This window comes from Pediculus humanus, genomic scaffold, assembly GCF_000006295.1.
Source record: "Pediculus humanus corporis 1103172108265 genomic scaffold, whole genome shotgun sequence".
Taxonomy (NCBI): domain Eukaryota; kingdom Metazoa; phylum Arthropoda; class Insecta; order Psocodea; family Pediculidae; genus Pediculus; species Pediculus humanus.
This window is the reverse complement of record NW_002987834.1, coordinates 547,999-567,387: the sequence shown is the minus strand read 5'-3', so window position 1 is coordinate 567,387 and position 19,389 is coordinate 547,999. Positions and strand designations below refer to the sequence as shown.

The 19,389-nt window shown below is 26.9% G+C and overlaps 5 protein-coding genes across 5 annotated transcripts; 4 read left to right on the top strand and 1 right to left on the bottom strand.

Annotated features, from left to right (window-relative positions):
• Nucleotides 1–235: 235 nt before the first annotated feature.
• Phum_PHUM496430 (SPRY domain-containing SOCS box protein, putative) lies at nucleotides 236–1,348 on the top strand (the record flags this gene model as incomplete). Its single annotated transcript, XM_002430678.1, has 4 exons — nucleotides 236–260; nucleotides 354–519; nucleotides 607–959; nucleotides 1,050–1,348. The coding sequence occupies 4 exons, from the start codon at nucleotides 236–238 to the stop codon at nucleotides 1,346–1,348; spliced, it is 843 nt and encodes a 280-aa protein (XP_002430723.1).
• A 3,980-nt stretch (nucleotides 1,349–5,328) lies between these two features.
• Phum_PHUM496420 (uncharacterized protein) lies at nucleotides 5,329–6,130 on the bottom strand (the record flags this gene model as incomplete). The annotated part of the gene is made up of 3 exons (XM_002430677.1): nucleotides 5,329–5,381; nucleotides 5,720–5,887; nucleotides 5,980–6,130. 3 exons carry the CDS (start codon nucleotides 6,128–6,130, stop codon nucleotides 5,329–5,331), a joined length of 372 nt encoding a protein of 123 aa, XP_002430722.1.
• Nucleotides 6,131–7,472: 1,342 nt separating this feature from the next.
• Phum_PHUM496410 (cyclin-dependent kinase 5 activator 1, putative) lies at nucleotides 7,473–9,393 on the top strand (the record flags this gene model as incomplete). The annotated part of the gene is made up of 3 exons (XM_002430676.1): nucleotides 7,473–8,348; nucleotides 8,781–9,144; nucleotides 9,374–9,393. The coding sequence occupies 3 exons, from the start codon at nucleotides 7,473–7,475 to the stop codon at nucleotides 9,391–9,393; spliced, it is 1,260 nt and encodes a 419-aa protein (XP_002430721.1).
• A 314-nt stretch (nucleotides 9,394–9,707) lies between these two features.
• On the top strand, nucleotides 9,708–10,223 carry Phum_PHUM496400 (uncharacterized protein; the record flags this gene model as incomplete). Its single annotated transcript, XM_002430675.1, has 2 exons — nucleotides 9,708–9,814; nucleotides 9,983–10,223. 2 exons carry the CDS (start codon nucleotides 9,708–9,710, stop codon nucleotides 10,221–10,223), a joined length of 348 nt encoding a protein of 115 aa, XP_002430720.1.
• Nucleotides 10,224–17,055: 6,832 nt separating this feature from the next.
• On the top strand, nucleotides 17,056–19,223 carry Phum_PHUM496390 (UDP-GalNAc:polypeptide N-acetylgalactosaminyltransferase, putative; the record flags this gene model as incomplete). The annotated part of the gene is made up of 8 exons (XM_002430674.1): nucleotides 17,056–17,219; nucleotides 17,305–17,474; nucleotides 17,557–17,724; nucleotides 17,813–18,023; nucleotides 18,103–18,220; nucleotides 18,300–18,623; nucleotides 18,717–18,971; nucleotides 19,098–19,223. 8 exons carry the CDS (start codon nucleotides 17,056–17,058, stop codon nucleotides 19,221–19,223), a joined length of 1,536 nt encoding a protein of 511 aa, XP_002430719.1.
• Nucleotides 19,224–19,389: the final 166 nt, after the last annotated feature.

Genomic DNA, 19,389 nt, shown 5'->3' with positions numbered 1-19,389 from the left:
GAGAATTTTTTTTTTTAATTTGACGTTTGTAGCGAGTGACGAGCAATTAAAATTAAAAGTATTATTATTATTAATATTATTTGGTTTTTTTTGTTGCAGGTATAAAAGACGCACCGTGAGCCAAGGGGAGCGGGCCTCGTCCAGTCTGGACCTGTGCAGGAGCAATTACAAATCATCGGTACTCCCCAATAAATCAGCCTCGTATTTAGAACACAGACGTACGCGTAGTCGTGGAATGAACATGGGGCAAAAAATATCAGGTATGAATGACATTTCCCTCCGATGGGGGTGCATGCCCCCGATTTTTAGGGTTTTTGCTCGGTGACATGAGGAATTTTTCTTATTTTTTCAAGGTGGTGTAAAAAATGTCAATAGAGAGAGTCCACAGCCGTTTAAACCCGTCATACCACGCGAGTTAGCACAAGATTTTGCTCGTCCAGCGCGGTTAGATATACTTCTTGACATGCCGCCAGCGTCGAGAGATTGCCAAATAAAACATGCATGGAACCCGGAAGATAGGTGAAGAAGGATTCTGATTTCCTGTGCACATATATACGTATCGTCTACGAGGAGAGATGATTCATTTACTTTTTTTTCTCTCTCCAGATCTTTGAATATATTTGTAAAGGATGACGACAAGCTGACATTCCACAGGCATCCAGTGGCGCAATCAACAGACTGCATCAGGGGTAAAGTAGGTTTCACAAAAGGTCTCCACGTATGGGAAGTTCATTGGTCGACGCGCCAAAGAGGAACTCACGCAGTCGTCGGAGTCGCGACTCAAGACGCGCCTTTACACTCTGTCGGCTATCAGAGCCTAGTAGGAAGCAATGATCTCTCTTGGGGATGGGATTTAGGAAGAAATAAATTATACCACGATTCTAAAAATAATGCCGGAGTTACTTATCCGGCCCTTCTTAAGCCAGACGAAACTTTTATTGTGCCAGACAAATTTCTAGGTAAACAAAAAAAAAGAGAGAGAGAGAGAAAGGAAGAAGGAAATCGAAAGGAGAAAACGTTTGTAATATCCATTTTGTATTTGTTTTTAGTTGTATTAGACATGGACGACGGTACGCTGTCATTTGTAGTCGACGGTCAATACTTAGGAATAGCATTCAGAGGACTGAAAGGAAGGAAATTGTATCCGATCGTATCCGCCGTTTGGGGTCATTGTGAAATCACGATGAAATACATCGGAGGACTCGATCCGGAACCATTACCGCTCATGGATCTCTGTCGGCGAGTCATACGACAACGCATAGGTAAACAACAGTTGGAGGAACACGTGACGGACCTCAACCTTCCACGTGCAATGAAGGTTTATCTATTGTACAGAGACATTAGATAGCAATCCTCGTCTGAGGAGGCGAACAATAATGCTTAATAAAGCTGTCTCCTCACCCTTAATGAGGGAAAAATAAAAAAACAAATGAAAAGAAAGGAAGAGAGAAAAGCGTGGAAGAAGAAGAAGAAGAAAAAGAAAATAATAATAATATTAATATTAATAATTAAAAGTGAGAAAGGCAATTAATAATTTTTTTTTTTTTTTTTTTTTTTTTTAATACCCGAGGACTCTCGCATCACGAGAAACAAAGAAAATGGGGAGAAAAATTTTTTTTTTTTTTAAAAAAAAAAAAGAAAACAAAATAATAATAATAATTACGTTAATAAAAAAAGTGCATAAGTTTTTTTTTTAATAAATAAATTTGTGTGAAATGATTTTCAAGGTCGAGAAGTTAATAATAAACGTAAAAAATTAATAATTAATAATTAATTAAACGAAAAAAGGCCTTTTTTAATGATAACGAATGATTGATTGATTGATTAAATATATCGATGATGGCCAACGACGACTGACTTCCTAGTTGTGTGTGAAAAAGTTTATTTTTTAATTTACTTATTAAAATAAAAATAAAAAAACATGAACAAACTAAAATGAATGATTAATAAAAAACAAAATGGCGGATGTCGGTTTTTTATATAAAAAATCCGCTTATTATGAACAATTTTTAATTTTAATTTTAATTTTTTTTTTTTTTTAAATTTAGGAACGAAAAAAGTGTTTTTTTTTTTTTTTAATAAATTGACTAGAATGAATGGAGAAAGAGAGAGAAAGAGAGAGAGAGAAAGATGTATGTGTGTGATATGATGAAAGAAAGGGAGCGAGAAAGAAGAAAAAAGTAATAATAATAATAATAATAATAATTAATAAAAAGACTCATATAATAAAATTTGAGTGTAGAAAAAAAGTAATAATAGGAAAAAAATTTGAAAAAAAAAAAAATTCATTTTTTTATATTCATTTTGATTACGCTGTATGTTTATAAGATATATAAATATATATATTATATTATATATATATTTGTATAAATATAGATTTAGAAAATTTAAGGAAAAAAAAAATATTTAAAAAAAAAAAAAATTTTTTTTTTTTCATCAAAGAAGACAGAAAAAAGTTTCAACGAAGAATTAATAATTTTCCGATTCGTTTTTTTTTGGTCCATTTTATTCCGCAGCATCCTTCTTCTCCTCATCATCATTCTCATCCTTATCATCATCCTCATCTCTTTCCATTTCCTCTCATTCCATAAATTTTCGATTTTATGTAAAGTTTACAGAGAGACACACACACTTAACAATAATCGGTTTTGCATTCGTAAAAATTCCCAACATCATTATTATTATCATCATTATTATTATTATTGTTTTATCCCGTGACGTGTTAGATGATTGACGAAACAAAACAAAAAAAAAACGTTGAAATTTTTTTCTTTAAATTCCAAATAAAAAAGAAAAAATAAAAATAAAAAAAATAAAAAATTTTTTTTTTGTATTGATGACTACGCGTTGAATTGCATTGCTGGAAAAAAATTAATTATTATTATTATTATCATTATTATTATTAATTATTATTTTCATTATTATTATTATTATAATTATTATAATTATTAATTGTTTGTTCTTGTATATGTATTTTGTTCATAATTAATTCTTCTTTAATTTTTTTCTTTTGTCACGTGTCTGTAAGAAATACATAATAATAATAATAATAACAATTGTAAAAAAAATTTTGTCGTCTGCACATGTCGTATAATAAATACATAAAGTAAACATTAAACAATAATTTTTTTGTTTGTTTTTTTTTTTTTAAATGTAATTTATTTTGTTTAAAAAAAAAAAAAAAGAAAAAGAAAAACGAAAATTTAAAGTCTGTTGATTATTATTATTATTATTATTATTATTATTATTATTATTATTAACAACAACCACAACAAGCAGAAGACGACAAAAAAATTCTAATAATAATGTTTGAAATCGAACAATTAAAATAATATTATGTATTTCAATTTATTATTATTATTATTAATGAATTAATTAATTGATTAAAAGAAAGAAAATAATTATCTGTGGATTTATTATTATTATTTTTTTTAAATTTGAATTTTTTTTGGCGGGAAATTTTTTTTTCTTTTCGAACGAATATAAAAAGAAATGTGAGAAAGCATTAACGATGGTAAAACAGTGCCTAAATAATAAATAAATTTCTTTTTTTTCTCGTAGCCGACTCGGCATTTGTTTCAATAAAAATAAACAAACGGACAAACAAACAAACAAACAAACAATTAAATTTTATCCAACAAACTCATTGATGATTTAATTTAAATAATAACAAAAATAAAAAAATATTTAATAAAAATAAAAAAATAGAATAAAATAAAAAAATTACAAAAAAAAAAATTTTCTTTTTTTCTTCTCTTTCTTTTTCTTTTCTTTTCTTTTTTGCCATTTTATTATTATTATTATTATTATTATTATTATTATTATTATTATCGAACATCCGGTTTAATAATCGATGATTAATATTTAGGCAAATGTTTTTTTTTTTTTTGTAATTATGAAAGAAAATTTGCTCAAACATTTTGATTGACGCAAAAAAAAAAATTTAAAAAAATAATATGTTGCTGTTGCTGTCGTCAATCTCGTTGCTTCTTCTCTTCCTCTATTTTCAATAATAATAATAATAATAGTAATAGTAATAACGGGGAAGGAAAAACAAAAACAAAAAAAAAATTAAAATGGAATCGTTAAATTAATCACCGGAAATTTTTTTTTTTTTTTTTTCAAAAAAAATTCTATTTCAATTTTTTTCACTTTAATAATATAAATAAAAATTAATTAATTAATACATAAATAAATAAATAAATAATTGACAAATCGAAAGACAGGAAATTTTCAAATTAATAACTTTTAAAAAAAATACCGTCGCTATGTTACTTTTTTTAACTTTAGCCTTTTCAATTAGCAATAATTTGTTTTAACTTTAGCGTTTATTATCATTATTATTATTATTATTATTATTATTATTATTATTATTGTACGGGAAGTTTCTTATCGTTGAATTGATAAGAAAAAAAAAGTCATCGATTTAACGTAAAAATAATTAATTGATGTTAATCGCTCCCTGTATAATTATAATTGCCTTCGATTTTATAAATATTTACCTTATTAAGTATTATTATTATCATCATCATTATTATTAATAATGATGAAATAATTAAGACTAATTAAACTTATTATCATTATTAATTTCATTGAATCATCTATCATCCTTTTGAAAAAAAAAAAAAAGCGACGTTACAAAAAAAAAAAAAAAAAACGTTAATAATTTATTATTATTATTATTATTAATCATCATCATCATTATCATTATCATTTATTAATTAATAAAAAATTAAATAAATAAATAAGGCCCGACGGTGTTTTTTTCCGAAGCAAACAAATTTAAAAGTAAAAAAAAAAGAGAGGAAAATTGTAAAATTTAAAGAAGGGGGAGGAGGAGGAGGGAAGGGATGAAAATAAATAATAATAATAATAATAATAATGATTTATTAAAAATAAAGTTTATAGAAAATTGCTATTATTATTATTATTATGTAAATAGTTTTTTTTTTTTCTTAATTATTTAATTTATTTAGTAGTTAAAAAAAAAAAAAGCAAAACAAAAAAAAAAATTATTATTATTATTAATAACGAATTAAATGAATGATAATAATAATAATGAGTGTAATATAATATTTTCATTTTTTTTTTTTAGCTGTTGCTGGTTGTTCCTGGTTGTTGTCGTCGGTTGTTTTCGAAAAGGAAGAAGTTAAGGAAAAATGATTCGACATAATGATTTGCTGTAAAATTTCCGTAAGGTAAACATATGATTTGGAGAATGTGAAAAAAAAACGTTTCGGTCCACTTTTTCCGCCTTTTTTCCAGGTTCATTTCCGGTTCCTTCCTCTCTCTGTCTTCGATTCAACCATTTCCCCTTCATTTTTTTTTTTAACGTCCCAAAATTCCCGTTAAAGATCCAAAAAGAGTTTTTGATTTTAAAACTAAAAAAAGCGTCGTCTGAAATTTAAAAAAATATTTACATTATTTAGTGTTAAAGGTATTATTATTATTATTAGATGGCGGTGGGGGGAAGGGAAAAAGGGAAGGGGGGAAATTTGCGTTCTTACCAGTAATGAATTTAATAAGCTTAGAAAAGCGATGAAACCGAGAGCAAAAACAGCCGGAGCGGATGGTAATGCAAATGGTAGCAATGGTGCAAGTATTGCACTTCCTCCTCCTCCTACTCCTACTCCTCCCCCTCCTATTCCTCCTCCTTCTCCCGAATAGGGGAAATGATGCTGATGGACCAATAATTCTCTTTGGCTTATTTTTTTTTTACCGTATGCGTCATCGATGATGACGTATTCATCATCATTTTTCGATTTGACATTTTCAATCGGATAATAATTTTTATTTTGACCGCTACGATCGCTGTTGTCGTCGACATCGTCACCACCGCTTCCGCTTCCGCCGCCACCATTAATTTTATGTTTTACATTTTTAGAACCTGGAAAATCAAAAAAAAAAAAGGAAAATTTTTTTCGTTTTCATTTTCGCGCGTAAAAAATTTTGAAATTTACGATAACAATGACTACTCACTCTCGTATTGTAAATTTGTCGGTAAATCATTATCGAAATTTGCCGACAAAATATAATTTTCGACAATTTTAGCACGATTTTTTTCCGATATAACTCCCCGACATAAATCAACCCTTAAAAATAAATAAATAATTAATATAAATCCTTTCATTTATAACGATTTATTATTATTATTACTATAGACAAACAAACACGTTAACAATCGAACTTTAAATAAACAAAAATAAATAAGTTAAAAAATTATTTAAAAAAATAAAATATTCAGAGCAAAAAAAAAAATGGTTACGGTTTTAAATTTGATTGATTGATTATTTTAAAAATTAAAACGAATTCATCGATTTCCCACTTCCGGTTAACGTAATTATAAAACAATGTTGCCAACATTGAATGACAAAATTTTTTTTCTTATAACCGCATCGCAAAAAAAAATTTTATTTAAATAAAATTAAGGAAATGGAGGAAAAGGGGAAAATTCGGGTGAAAATCTTAAATGATTTCGATATATCGAAATAAATATATCGATATTTTCGATATATTTACCGCAGTTATAAAAACGACGACCGCGTCGGCGTCGGCGGCAAAAGAAAATGTTGTTTTGTAATTATTTATACAAACGATGATGTCGCTTATGTGGGGAAATTTTTTTTAAAAAAATCAGGGTGAGAAGGGGCGTCAGCCTTTTGGGGCAGAACCCAGACTATGAGTTTGCGCAAAACTTTTTTAAATTATCGACTTTAGTGACATCAGCTCTCGTATCTATGGATACCGAAAAAAAAAGGAAAAGGAAAAATGAGAGAGAGAGAGAAAAAAAAAAGAAAATTCTCCTTCTCTAAGAAAAGTTCGTTTTTAGCAATATACACTTTACGAATTCGTTTGTTAATTTTTACCCTTTGAATTAACCGTTTGTTTGTTTTTTTTTTTGATTTTAAATTTTTTTTTTACTCGATAATGCGTGCGTGTGTTTGTTTGTTGTTTGTATTTTTTTGTGGAAAAAATATAAAAAACGTAGCGAGTTTTTTTTTTGGAGTGTGAAGAAAAAAAAAAAAATAGATTTTGCCGGAAGTTAAATTTTTTTTGTCGTGACGTTTGTGTGGTGACATTTAAATTTGACGATCCGAAACGATTTTTTTTTTTTTTTTGTTGATAACTCAAAGATTTTCTTCTGCTTCTTCTTTTTCTTTTTGTTTTGGAATTTATAAATAAAAAAAATTTTCATATTGATTTCGTACGATTTGGATGGACAACTTGGCGCCGGCTACTACTAAAATTCATATTGATCCGTTTTTTTTTTTTTTTTTAAGTCGGCCATTTTTATTTTTAGTGAATTTTTTTGTTTTTCCGAATAAAAAGTTTTCTTTACGATAATAATAATAATTATGCGGGGTTGTTTTTAATTATTTAAAAAAGTAAAAAGTTGATATTAAAAAAAAAAATTTTTTTTGGAGTAGTAGCTGGTGGTGGTCGGGTCGGGTCGGAAAAAAAAGAAAAGCGATATGGGTACCGTTTTAAGCATCAGTCCGAGGGAAAGACGTCCGGTTTATTCGACGGTATCTGCCGGAGAACTCGCACTGAACAACATAAGTTACGAACAATTAAACAATGCTAAAAATAAATCCCTACCACCACCACAACCACCCCAGGTGGTTGGTGTCGCGAATAATAACAACAACAACAACCACACAACTTCCAACACAAATAATAATAATACGAATCATCAAATTCACGCGAATCATATCAATAATAATGATAATGCTAAAATAATATCGGAAAAAAATACGTTAGAAAAAAATTTTAAAAAACATTCACTTTTTATAAACGCATTAAGTTGGAAAAGATTTTCCACAGCAAATAATAATAAGAAAAAATTAGACAATAAAAATAAAAATTTAACAATATTTCGACAACCCCTACTCGATAACATACATCCCATCGTGGATAAAAATAAAAACATTCATAAAAGCACATCAATACCTTGTTATTACCCATGTCTGACCGTTTCCAAAACGGTACCATCATTGTCGAACCCGGAAGAATTAGATGGTCACGTTGATATCAACCTGAGATCGAATAACAATTCGAACAACAATGCAAACACCAACAACACGTCGTCATCCTTCTGTGAAAAATTAGGACCGAAAACAAATCTATCGAATATTCCTCAATCTCAAACGAGTAGTGCTATCAGTAATAGTAGTCATCATCAGGTACCACCGAGGAAAACTGTTATACAGGCATCGACGTCGGAATTATTAAAATGTTTGGGTATATACCTACATAATAAATGTTACAGGTTAAAAGACTTTCAAGCAGGTGATGCAGTCATGTGGCTTCGTACCGTTGATAGAAGTCTTCTTTTACAAGGGTGGCAGGTAAGTTAAAAAGGAAATACATTGATTGACTGACTCATAATCATCCTTTCTCTCTCTCTCTTTCTCTCTGACGTCATACTATTATTATTAAAAAAATTGACATTTATCGATTTTTCCGTTTTTTTTTTTTTTTAGAATTTTATGCAATGAAATTTTTATTAATACCGCCATTACGTAACCCTTTGATAATCGAATTCTTAATGAAAATTTGACGTTGAGGAGGGGGTAGGGGGTGGGGTGAAAGAAAACAAATGCGTGGATCAATAAAATCACATGGGAATGTTTGTTTGTTTGTTTGTCTGAATGACATTTTTGCCATGTCATGGGAATTTTAAATTTTAAAACAAAAAAATTTTCTTTTTTTTTTGTTTCTGGTCCCCCTGGTTTTTGTGTCCTTTTTAGTAAATAATTTTCTTTTTTGTTTTTTTCCAGGACGTCGCTTTTATAAATCCAGCCAATGTTGTTTTCGTATACATGCTCATAAGAGAATTGGTCGAAGGAAATGAAGAAACCGAACACGAATTACAAATTTTGGTACTCACTTGTCTGTACCTGAGTTATTCTTACATGGGTAATGAAATTTCCTATCCTTTGAAACCTTTTCTCGTCGAAGATTCAAAGGAACAATTTTGGGATCGTTGTTTGAACATCGTCAATCGTCTTTCCCGTAACATGCTTCGGATAAATGCCGAACCTGGTTTTTTCACGGAAATATTTACGGAGTTGAAAGGTTGCGGTGCGACAGCAAATTTAAATCAAGCACTAAATAATTTAAACATACACGGAAATTACTTTCGTGAAAATTTAAATAATAATAATAATATCAATAACGGTACCAACAACAACAATAATAATAATATTAATAATAATAATAATATAAATAACGGTTCGCAAATTAATAATGGCTTCCACGACAGTAACAACACCAATAACACCACGACAACAAATAAAACTATGAGTAATAGTAATAGTATAAATAATAACATGAGTAATAGTAATAATAATAATAATAATAATAATAATAGTTCTAGCAATGGAAATTTAATATTGTCAAATTCGGCTTGACCTAATTGGATTGAATCCTCCGACTCCGAGAGGCGTCATTTTAATAATATTGCCTTAGGAAAATTGGAAAAAGAAGAAGAAAAGAATGGAAAATATAAAAATAGGAAAAAAATAATAGAAAATCAATTTTATACGCTAACAGACGAATGTAAAAAAGGGCAAAAATCATCATCATCATCGATATATAAAATCGAAATGAAAAAAAAAAAAAAAACGAAGAAGGAAGATGAACGACGCGAACGCGAACGGGAGGAAAACGAGGAGGAAAGGGATAAAAAAAAAGAAAAAATACAAATGGAAACGTTTAAGAAAACATATTATTTAGGAGGTCCCCCAAAATCATCGCATGATGAAAAAGCAGAAGAAAAGAGAAAACAATATAAAGTTAAAGAAATGAAAACGTCATTTCTGTGGGAAAAAAATTTCGATGAATTTTTTATAGAAAATGAACAAAATAAAAAAAATTACGTAATAAATAATAATAATAATAATAATAATAATAAATATACAATTATAAAATCCGGATATGATTATACGCTCAATAATAATCAATTTAATAAAATTATGAGACAAACGACAACCGCGACAACAGCAACAGCGACAGCAACGTCGTTACAAGAAAAAAAATTAATGCAAGCTAAACAATTATTGGCACATTTAAAATGCGTTAGTAAAATGAGAAAAATTACGTCATCGGATGTACAAAATTTCGAGTGTTTAAAATCTCGGAAAACCGGAAGGGAAAAACGAGAATCGAAAGGGTTCGATAAAAAATTTAATTCATTTCAACAATACGTCACAACTCTATGATCCCGTTTTTTTAATTAATTATTATTATTATTTCTCAAATAGGTAAAATTGCTGTCGTGAAGATACCGAGAACGAGAGGAAGAGAGAGAGAGAGGGGGGAAAAGGTAAAGAAAAATTCGATTCAATGGAAAATTTTTTAAATTTCATTAAAATAATAATAATAATAATAGTAAGAGATTGTTTTACTCGTAGCAAAAAATTATTTGGCGACAGCAAATTTTTAAAAAAACAGGAAACAGAGAACAAGAAACAACTTTAGTGTTAAAATGGCATAAGTAAAAAATCTACAAAAAAATTCTCCAGGAGATTTGAAAAATAAATAAATAAATAAGAAATCGATCGAAAATCAATAATTTTATTTAAAATAATAATACTAATAATAATAATAATAATAATAAATTTAGCTCAATTTTTATTGTACATAAAAAAAATTCGTGACGTCACAGTCGTGTGTATTCGTCGTCGTCGTCATTTGTAGGTGTTTAATTTATAATAAATAAATTATCTATCGATAGGTAATAAAATTAATTAATTAATTAATAATAATAATAATATTTCGATATCGATTAAATTATACATAATGATAATTATTATTATTAATAAATAATAAAAAATATTTATGTAAATAAATTAATAATGTAGAAACAACGGTTAATGGATTACATAAATACATAATTTAAAAAAAAACTAATAGAAAAATTTATATGAAATAAATACATAAAAATAAATTAATTAGTACATACATAATTATTATAGATTAATTTTTATAGACGGTATTAAATAAATAAAATAAATAATGATAATGATAATAGTGATAAGCTGATAAAGCTTTAATTATAAATTTATTTATTCATTATTATTATTAATAAGAATGTTGGATGAGTAATTTTTTTTATTTTTTATTTTATTACCCCAATTTTCAGGTAACGAGTAGTTAATAAATATATGTATATTATAGGCTTTAATAAATACATAAATAAATAATCACGTAATTTATGTATGTATATATATATATTCACAGAAACACAAGTAATATTTTAAAATTTATTTATACATAAATATTTATATATAAAATAATAATAATAATAAAATTTGTATAATTAAATTAATTAATTAATAAAATCATATGTACATAAATAAATAAATAAATATGTAAAAATTAAAAATTTTCAAAACGAAAAAAAAAAAAATTAAATGTGCTAAAATTATAAATATTAATTAACAGAAAAAAATTATTATTATTATTATTATTAATTTTTAATTGATTTATTGATTGATTTATTTATTGATTTTTTATTAAGCTGGAATAATAATTCCAAATTTTTTAATGGACCACGATGAATTTTTTTTTTTTTTTTTTTTTTTGATTTTCGTTCAGCGACGGATGCTGAGGCTTGTAAGCCGAACATTTTATTATTATTATCATCGTTAATTTTTTTTTGTTTAATAATAATAATAATAATAATAATAGTAATAATAATGATAATCGTGTACGTTTTGTAGTGTAGTCAGTCGTATTCGTTCGTTCTTCCAACATTCTTTACATAAAAACAAAAAAAACAAAAAAAAAAAAATTAAGCGTTAATTTTTTAGTTTTATTTATTTATTTTTATTTTTAATAAAATTATTAATTAATAATAATAATAATTTTTATTATTATTATGTAAATGGCCGGATGTCGTGCAATATTCATTCGTAAAAATAAAAAAATAATAATTAATTTAAAAAGTAATAATAATAATAAAAGAAAAGAAAATTTTTTTTTATTTTTAATTTGTTTTTGTTATTTATTTTTTTATTTTTTTATTTACATAATTTGATGGTTTTTTCTTTTATTAAAGTAAAAAGAAAATTAATAAACGTTTTTATTAATTCATAATAATAATAATAATAATAATAATAATAATAATAATAATAATAATAATAATAATAATTGTTAAAAATAAAGAAAACAATTAATTAACAAAAACAAATTTCGTAACATTTGCATAAAAAAAAATTAAAAGAAAAAAAATTATTCTTTTAACAACAATTAAATTTATTTTATTATTATTATTATCATTATTATCATTCACATCATCGTTATTATTATTATTATTATCATTATTACGGAAAACCGTTTCGTTTAAATTTTAATTTAAAAATAAAATGCAAAAAAATTAAAAATAAAACAAAAGAGAAAAAAAATTATTACAAAATAATTAAAAGTAATTTTCATAAAAATGAATTATTTATAAATAATAATAATAATAATAATAATAATAATGATAATGATAATTACTTTTTACTTAAAAGCCAAAAAAAAAAATGCATATTATTATTATTATTTATTATTTTATTTTATTTTATTTCGTCTTTCGTTTAAAAAATTTTATTGTTTATCATTTAATTTGTTACATTTAATTTATTTATTTATTTATTTTTGTTATTATTATTATTATTATTTTGATTATTTATTTTTATTTATTTATTTATTTGTTTTTTTATTTTTAAAAACCGTAACAATAATAATAATAAATAATAAATATTTTATTGTAAATTTTTTTTTTTTTCGTTGTTGTTTATGTGTCGTTTTGCTTTTAAAAAAAAAAATTTAGGATAAATTACTTTAATAATAATAATAATAATGATGATGATTACGTTGTTAAATAAAACATTAACAAAACCATTATTATTATTATTATTATTAATAACAATAACATTATGTGCGCTGTATATTTTAATTATTATATAATGAATTAATTTAATAATTTTTTTTTTTTTTTATGTATTCGTTATTAATTCACGTATATCAATGCCAACAAAAAAAATTACGTAATAAATTCAACGTTTTGGAACGGCCAGTAATTTTTTGGAGAATCCATATTAATGTTATCAGTAATCAAAACAAAAATGCTGATAAGGAAAAGAAATTCAATGACCTTTCAATGACCATCAAGGTAAGAATAATAATTTTTTTTTTTTTTTGGTTTTGTCGCATTCTTAAAAATATTATTATTATATTAAATAATAAATGAGAAAGTATCAGGATCGATCGATCGATCAATCAATCAATCAATCACTGAATAAATAATAAAAAATAAATAAATTTTTAAAATTTTTAACGAATAACGTTATAAACGTTATTCAAACGTTAATGGAGGGAATAAATGGTTTGATTTTGCGCATGCGCATATTAAATTCTCATCATTCGTTTCCGCTGCTCTTTTAAACGTAAATTATGTGAAAGAATAAGAAGAAGAAGAGTCGGCCATGATATTTTAAAATTTTTTCTTTCTTGTGTTGTTGTTGTTTTTTTATTAACTAATTAATTACTATCGTGCCTTAAAATTTATTTATACATGTTATTACATGATAAGTTAATATTAAGGAATGAATATTTGTTTTAGTTACAAGGTAAGTTCAAATTATTATACAAGTTTTTTTTTTTTTTTTATATTTAACAACGTTTTTTTTTTTTTTTTTTGATTGGTTATTTGATATTTAGGAGCGGTTACAAGTGTCAATGACATGAGGGTATTGTTTGTTAATGTCATAAATTTTTTTGCTTATTTATTTTTAATTAAAACTAACTAAAACTAACACTATTTTGCTTCAATTGTCAAATGGTTTTTTATTTCTTATATAAAAATTTATGAATGAAATTATTATTATTATCACATTTATTTAAATATATGTTGTCTCATGAGAATTTCAATTTGTTAAACAAAAAAAGTTAAATTTTTATTCGACTGCAAAATAATTTATTTGTTTGTTATTATTAAAGTTCTTGTAAATTTAATCCGTTTAATGTGTTTTGATTTTATTCGATGTTACACATAAACAAAATGGACATTTGCCATCAAACAATCGAAAACATTAAGTTGTTTGTTATGTATTAATGTAACATATATGTAATCATTACATAATGTTGTTTTAATTAAATTATTTGTTAACATAATTTGTTTTTTTTTTGTCAATGATAAAACTCTTGTTTAAATTGTGTGTTTATTTATTTTTTTAAAAAAATTTATTCCCTTTAATTGTTTTCGACTTGTCGTTTTGTTCTTAGAAATTACATAAGTTATTATTATTATTTATAAAATGATTTCGTTTTAAATTATTAAGGAAATACCTATTCTCTTTTGTTTTAAATATTAACAAATAATAATAATAATAATTTTATTTTTAAATATTGTCGACATTAACAAAAATAAATTTCTCGAGAAATTATTCCTTTTTCTCATTAACATCGATTAATGTTAAATCATATTAAATAAATTGAAGGTAACCTAATTTTATACGAGTTCTCAATAATTGTTTATGATACAAAAAAAATTGCTTACAACAACAACAACAATGACAATAAACCTCATTTTCTCAATGAATTTTACTATAAATTGTAATAAAAAAAATTAAAAAACAAAAAGAGACCTTAGCCATGATTTTGTTTAAAAATTTCTTTGTTATATATATATAAATTAAAAAAAAATTATTTATTGTGAGTGATTGTTGCATTTTGTTTCATCGATATTCTATTTATGTTCATTCGATTAATGTAATTGTTTTTATCAGTGCATTTTTTTTTAAAATTTTATCATTAGGAGTACAACAAGGATACAAACATCATCATCAACAACATAATCGACAACACCATCACAACAAACTTATAAGTTGTTTGCGACAAGTTGTTCAAGTAATTTTATTATTATTAATATTTTTACCATCCCTTTGTGTTTGTTTTTGTTCAATTGTTTTATACATTCTTTAACCGAAGGGGGAGGGGGTGGGGGAGTACTTAAATTTACCGGATATGGAAGAAGATATGGAAGATGTGTGTAAGGCATAGGGTGGAAATTATTAAAAAATTCAAATTATGTTTGTTTGTTTGTTTGTTCTGTCGGTTTTAATCATTGTTTATCACAAAACATAATAGTCTCGTGTTTTTTGTTAACCGTTTTGTTATCAACAATATTTACGACCCCAAAAAACTTTAAAAAGAATATTTTCTTTTAAAATTCCGCCATATTTTCCCCATCAATAGTTTCATATTCTATGGTGAACTTAATTTTCATTATCCATTATCAATTATCTTTTTTTTTTTTTTATATATATATAAAAAGTTATCGTGTTACGTAACATCATCATCTTTCTTTTTTTGCCTTTGACCTTTCATCATTATTATTGTTTTTATTGTAAAAATGCATTCGAACAAAAAAAAATAAAATAAAATAGGATAGGGATAAAGAAATAGAAAACTTTGTCTTTTATTATTATTATCATTTGAAGAATTGAAAGATTTGAAATTTGTTTTTCTTCTTCACCAAAATTATTTTTATAATAAAACAAAAAAAAAAAAAAAAAAAATTGAAGACGTTGTGGTTGTTGTTGTTGTTGCTTCATCATCATAAAATGATACAAATTATTATTATTATTATTATTATTATCATTATTTTTTCCACCTTTTACTTTAGGTGAATAATAAATTATGAAAGAAAGAAAGAAAAACGGTTTCTCTCGGTTAATGTTTTCTTTTTTTCTGTTTAGAAATTTTTTAGGTAATTTCCTTTCGAACGTTTGAAAAATGATAATGATAATAATAATGATAAAAAATGATGATAATTACACGATTGCGAAAACGATTTTTTTTAACGTGACTTAAATTTTTAATGTTTTTGTTTATGTTGTTGTTGTTGTTGTTGTTGTGTTTCAGTTGGAATGTTATTAGCACCCTCGAGGAAAATAGTTAAAATATGTCCGTTTATTGGTTTCATTTTTTTTTGCGGATATTTTTTTTTCTGGTTCGTCGATCATCATCCAGACTTAAAGGAAGAAAAAGATGAAAGAAGCATTCGTTTGAGGTAAGTTCAAATCATGTAGAAAAAAAAAATCGTTAACGATGGGTTGTTTAATAATGTTTGAAAGTTCTTTTAACAAATAAAAAAAATGGCGACGTTTTTTTTTTTATATTAAAAACAAAGAAGAAGAAGAAGGTTTAAACAATTAGAAAAAAAAAAAAAAAAAAAAAACGTTTACGTTGTTGTTCATGTGTGGAAAAAACGTGAAGAAAGAAAGTTTTCAAATTACACAATTTTGTATTATTATTATCATTATCATTTTTTTCTACTCTCCAGATTAGAAAAACGTTTTCTACTCATATTTATTTGTCACTCCATAATTTAAAACAAAAAAAAAAAAAAAAAAAGTCATAATTTATTATTGAAAATTTTTTTGTTGGGGGGGGGGGTGTTAAAAAGAGAAAACGACGAAAATTTCGGTATAATTTTGTTAACATCATCATCATTATTATTGTTTAATGTATTTAATGAGGAGACGATTCGAAATCATTTTTTTTTTGTCATCCGTTTCAGATTTCCGGTTAAGAGATTTTCATTTCGGAAAAAAAAAAAATTTTCATCCAAGCTCTTTTTTTTTTTACTCCTCCTCCTCCTCCTTCTTCTTCTCCTCCTCCTCCTTCTTCTCCTCCTCCTTCTTCTCCTCCTCCTTCTTCTTCTCCTCCTCCTCTTTCTACTCATGAAAATAAATTAAATCCTGGAATTTCGTGTGGGAACTTTTATTAAAAAATTTATTATTATTATTATTATTATTATTACTTTTTTTTTCTCCAGACTCAGAGACGATCAAGAAGAATATATTGATAAGAGAGGAATTCACGTCGTCGTCGGACATTATACCGGCGATGATAATAATAATAATGGAAGGAACGCGTATAATTTGACAGACGGTACGTTTTGGTATTTTTCCCTTTTCTTCTTCTCCTTCCAGCCTTGTTATTTAATTTAACGTACTATTATTATTATTATTATTATTGGTAGAATTAATAAATACCAACATGTTCGATCCGAATCCGAAAAATGGTATGAATGGTTTACCCGTCATAATACAACCGTCGGAAATGACGAAAATGAAAGCTTTGTACACTATAAATAGGTTCAACCTTTTGGCAAGCGATAGGATACCGTTGAACAGAACGTTACCCGACGTCAGAAAGAAAAGGTTTTTGTTGTTATTATTATTATTATTTGATAACGCACTCCGTGGTCAATGACGTGTTATTTGAAGGTGAGAATGGATTTTACAGGTGTTTGACAAAGTATCAAAATCTTCCGGAATTACTGCCGACTTCGGTCGTCATAGTTTTCCACAACGAAGCTTGGTCAACGCTGTTGAGAACCGTACAAAGCGTCATCGATAGATCACCGAGAGAATTGTTGACGGAAATAATATTGGTCGATGATGGTAGCACGAGAAGTGAGTTTGTTTTTTTACATTGAAAAGTTGGTACCGTTGGAAATTTAAATTGAAAAAAAAAAAAAAACATTTTAAATTATAGAATTTTTAAAAGAGGATTTGGATGAATACGTTGCTCGGCTACCCGTACCCGTCAAAGTGATAAGAACAAAGGAAAGGGAAGGTTTGATAAGAGCAAGAATGATCGGAGCGAAAGAAGCCAAAGGTCAAGTTTTGACATTTTTAGACGCTCATTGCGAATGTACCAAAGGTAATTTTTTTATTTTGGTTGAAAATTGGAATTTTCGGAAGAGAGGGAGGAAGAGAGGGAAAATTAAAAATTCCTTTTAACGTGGTAGGATGGCTCGAACCACTTCTTGTTCGCGTGTCAGAAGATAGGAAAAAAGTCGTCTGTCCCGTCATCGATATTATAAACGATGACACTTTTGCATACGTCAGAAGTTTTGAACTTCACTGGGGCGCATTCAATTGGAATTTACACTTCAGATGGTACACATTGGGAACCACGGAAATCAAGAAGAGGAAAAATGACGTCACCGAACCTTTCCCGTTTGTTTTTTTTTTTTTTTTTTGTTTGTTTCCGACGTTTAAAATTCATTTGCGTGACGATGTCGTTGTCATGTTTCAGAACTCCAGCGATGGCGGGAGGTTTATTTGCAATCAGAAGAGATTATTTTTACGAAATCGGTGCCTACGACGAACAAATGAAAATTTGGGGAGGAGAAAATTTAGAAATGTCTTTCAGAGTAAGAGAGAAAATAATTTTTTTTTTTTTTTTTTTCAAAAAAAACTCCGTCGCTCATGCGTTTTTTTTGTTTGTTTCAGGGGTGGCAATGCGGAGGATCCGTAGAAATCGTACCTTGTTCTCACGTTGGACATTTGTTCAGAAAATCATCGCCGTATACGTTTCCGGGAGGAGTCGGTGAAATCCTTCACGCGAACCTTGCACGTGTCGCTTTGGTTTGGATGGACGAATGGCAAGAATTTTTTTTCAAATTCAATCCGGAAGCGGCTCGTCAAAGGGATAAGCAAAGCGTGAGAGCGAGAATCCAACTCAGGAGTCGGTTAAAGTGCAAAAGTTTTGAATGGTATCTGGATAACGTTTGGCCCCAGCATTTTTTCCCGAAGAACGACAGATTTTTCGGATTGGTGAGAAAACCCTTTATTTTCAACCTTTTCGCCTTTAGTTTACCCTTTGCCCACAACTCACTCGTTTGATATCGTCGTCGTCGTCGTTTCCAGATAAAGAGCGCAAGTGATAATAAGTGCCTTACGAGACCTCACGGACCACCGTCAACAAATCAACCGACGGGAGTCGTCACTTTGACTCCGTGCAAAGAAACTTTGGAACATTTTTTCGTTTACACGAAATTCAGCGACGTCATGACGGACGAATCCGTTTGTCTGGACTTGCTGGATAAAAACGAAATGAAAGCCAAAGTTAAAGTGATGGCGTGCAGCGGTTCGCCGAGGCAAAAATGGATGTACGACAAAAACGTGAGTGTTAACAACGATAATAATTACTATTATTATTATTATTATTATTATTATTATTATTATTATTATTATTATTATTATTACTACTACTTCACGTTTGTTTGTTTGTTCTTTGTCAAAATTTAGAGTCAAAAAGTAACACACGTTAAAACCGGTCTTTGTTTGGATGTTTTCGATGACAAAGCAATCGTTACAAATTGTAGCGAAAACGCATCTCAGAAGTGGATCTTTCAACCCGTGCAATGGAGATGACACGGTCGAAACGTCACAAAAAAGTAAAAAAATAACGATATTAATAATAATAGTAACAAACGATTGTTTCCTGTTGATGATGGTAATTATTATTATTATTATTATTATTTAAACAAACGAACGCGAAATCTCGGTGACAAAGAAATGCTCATAAAGCCAAATGAAT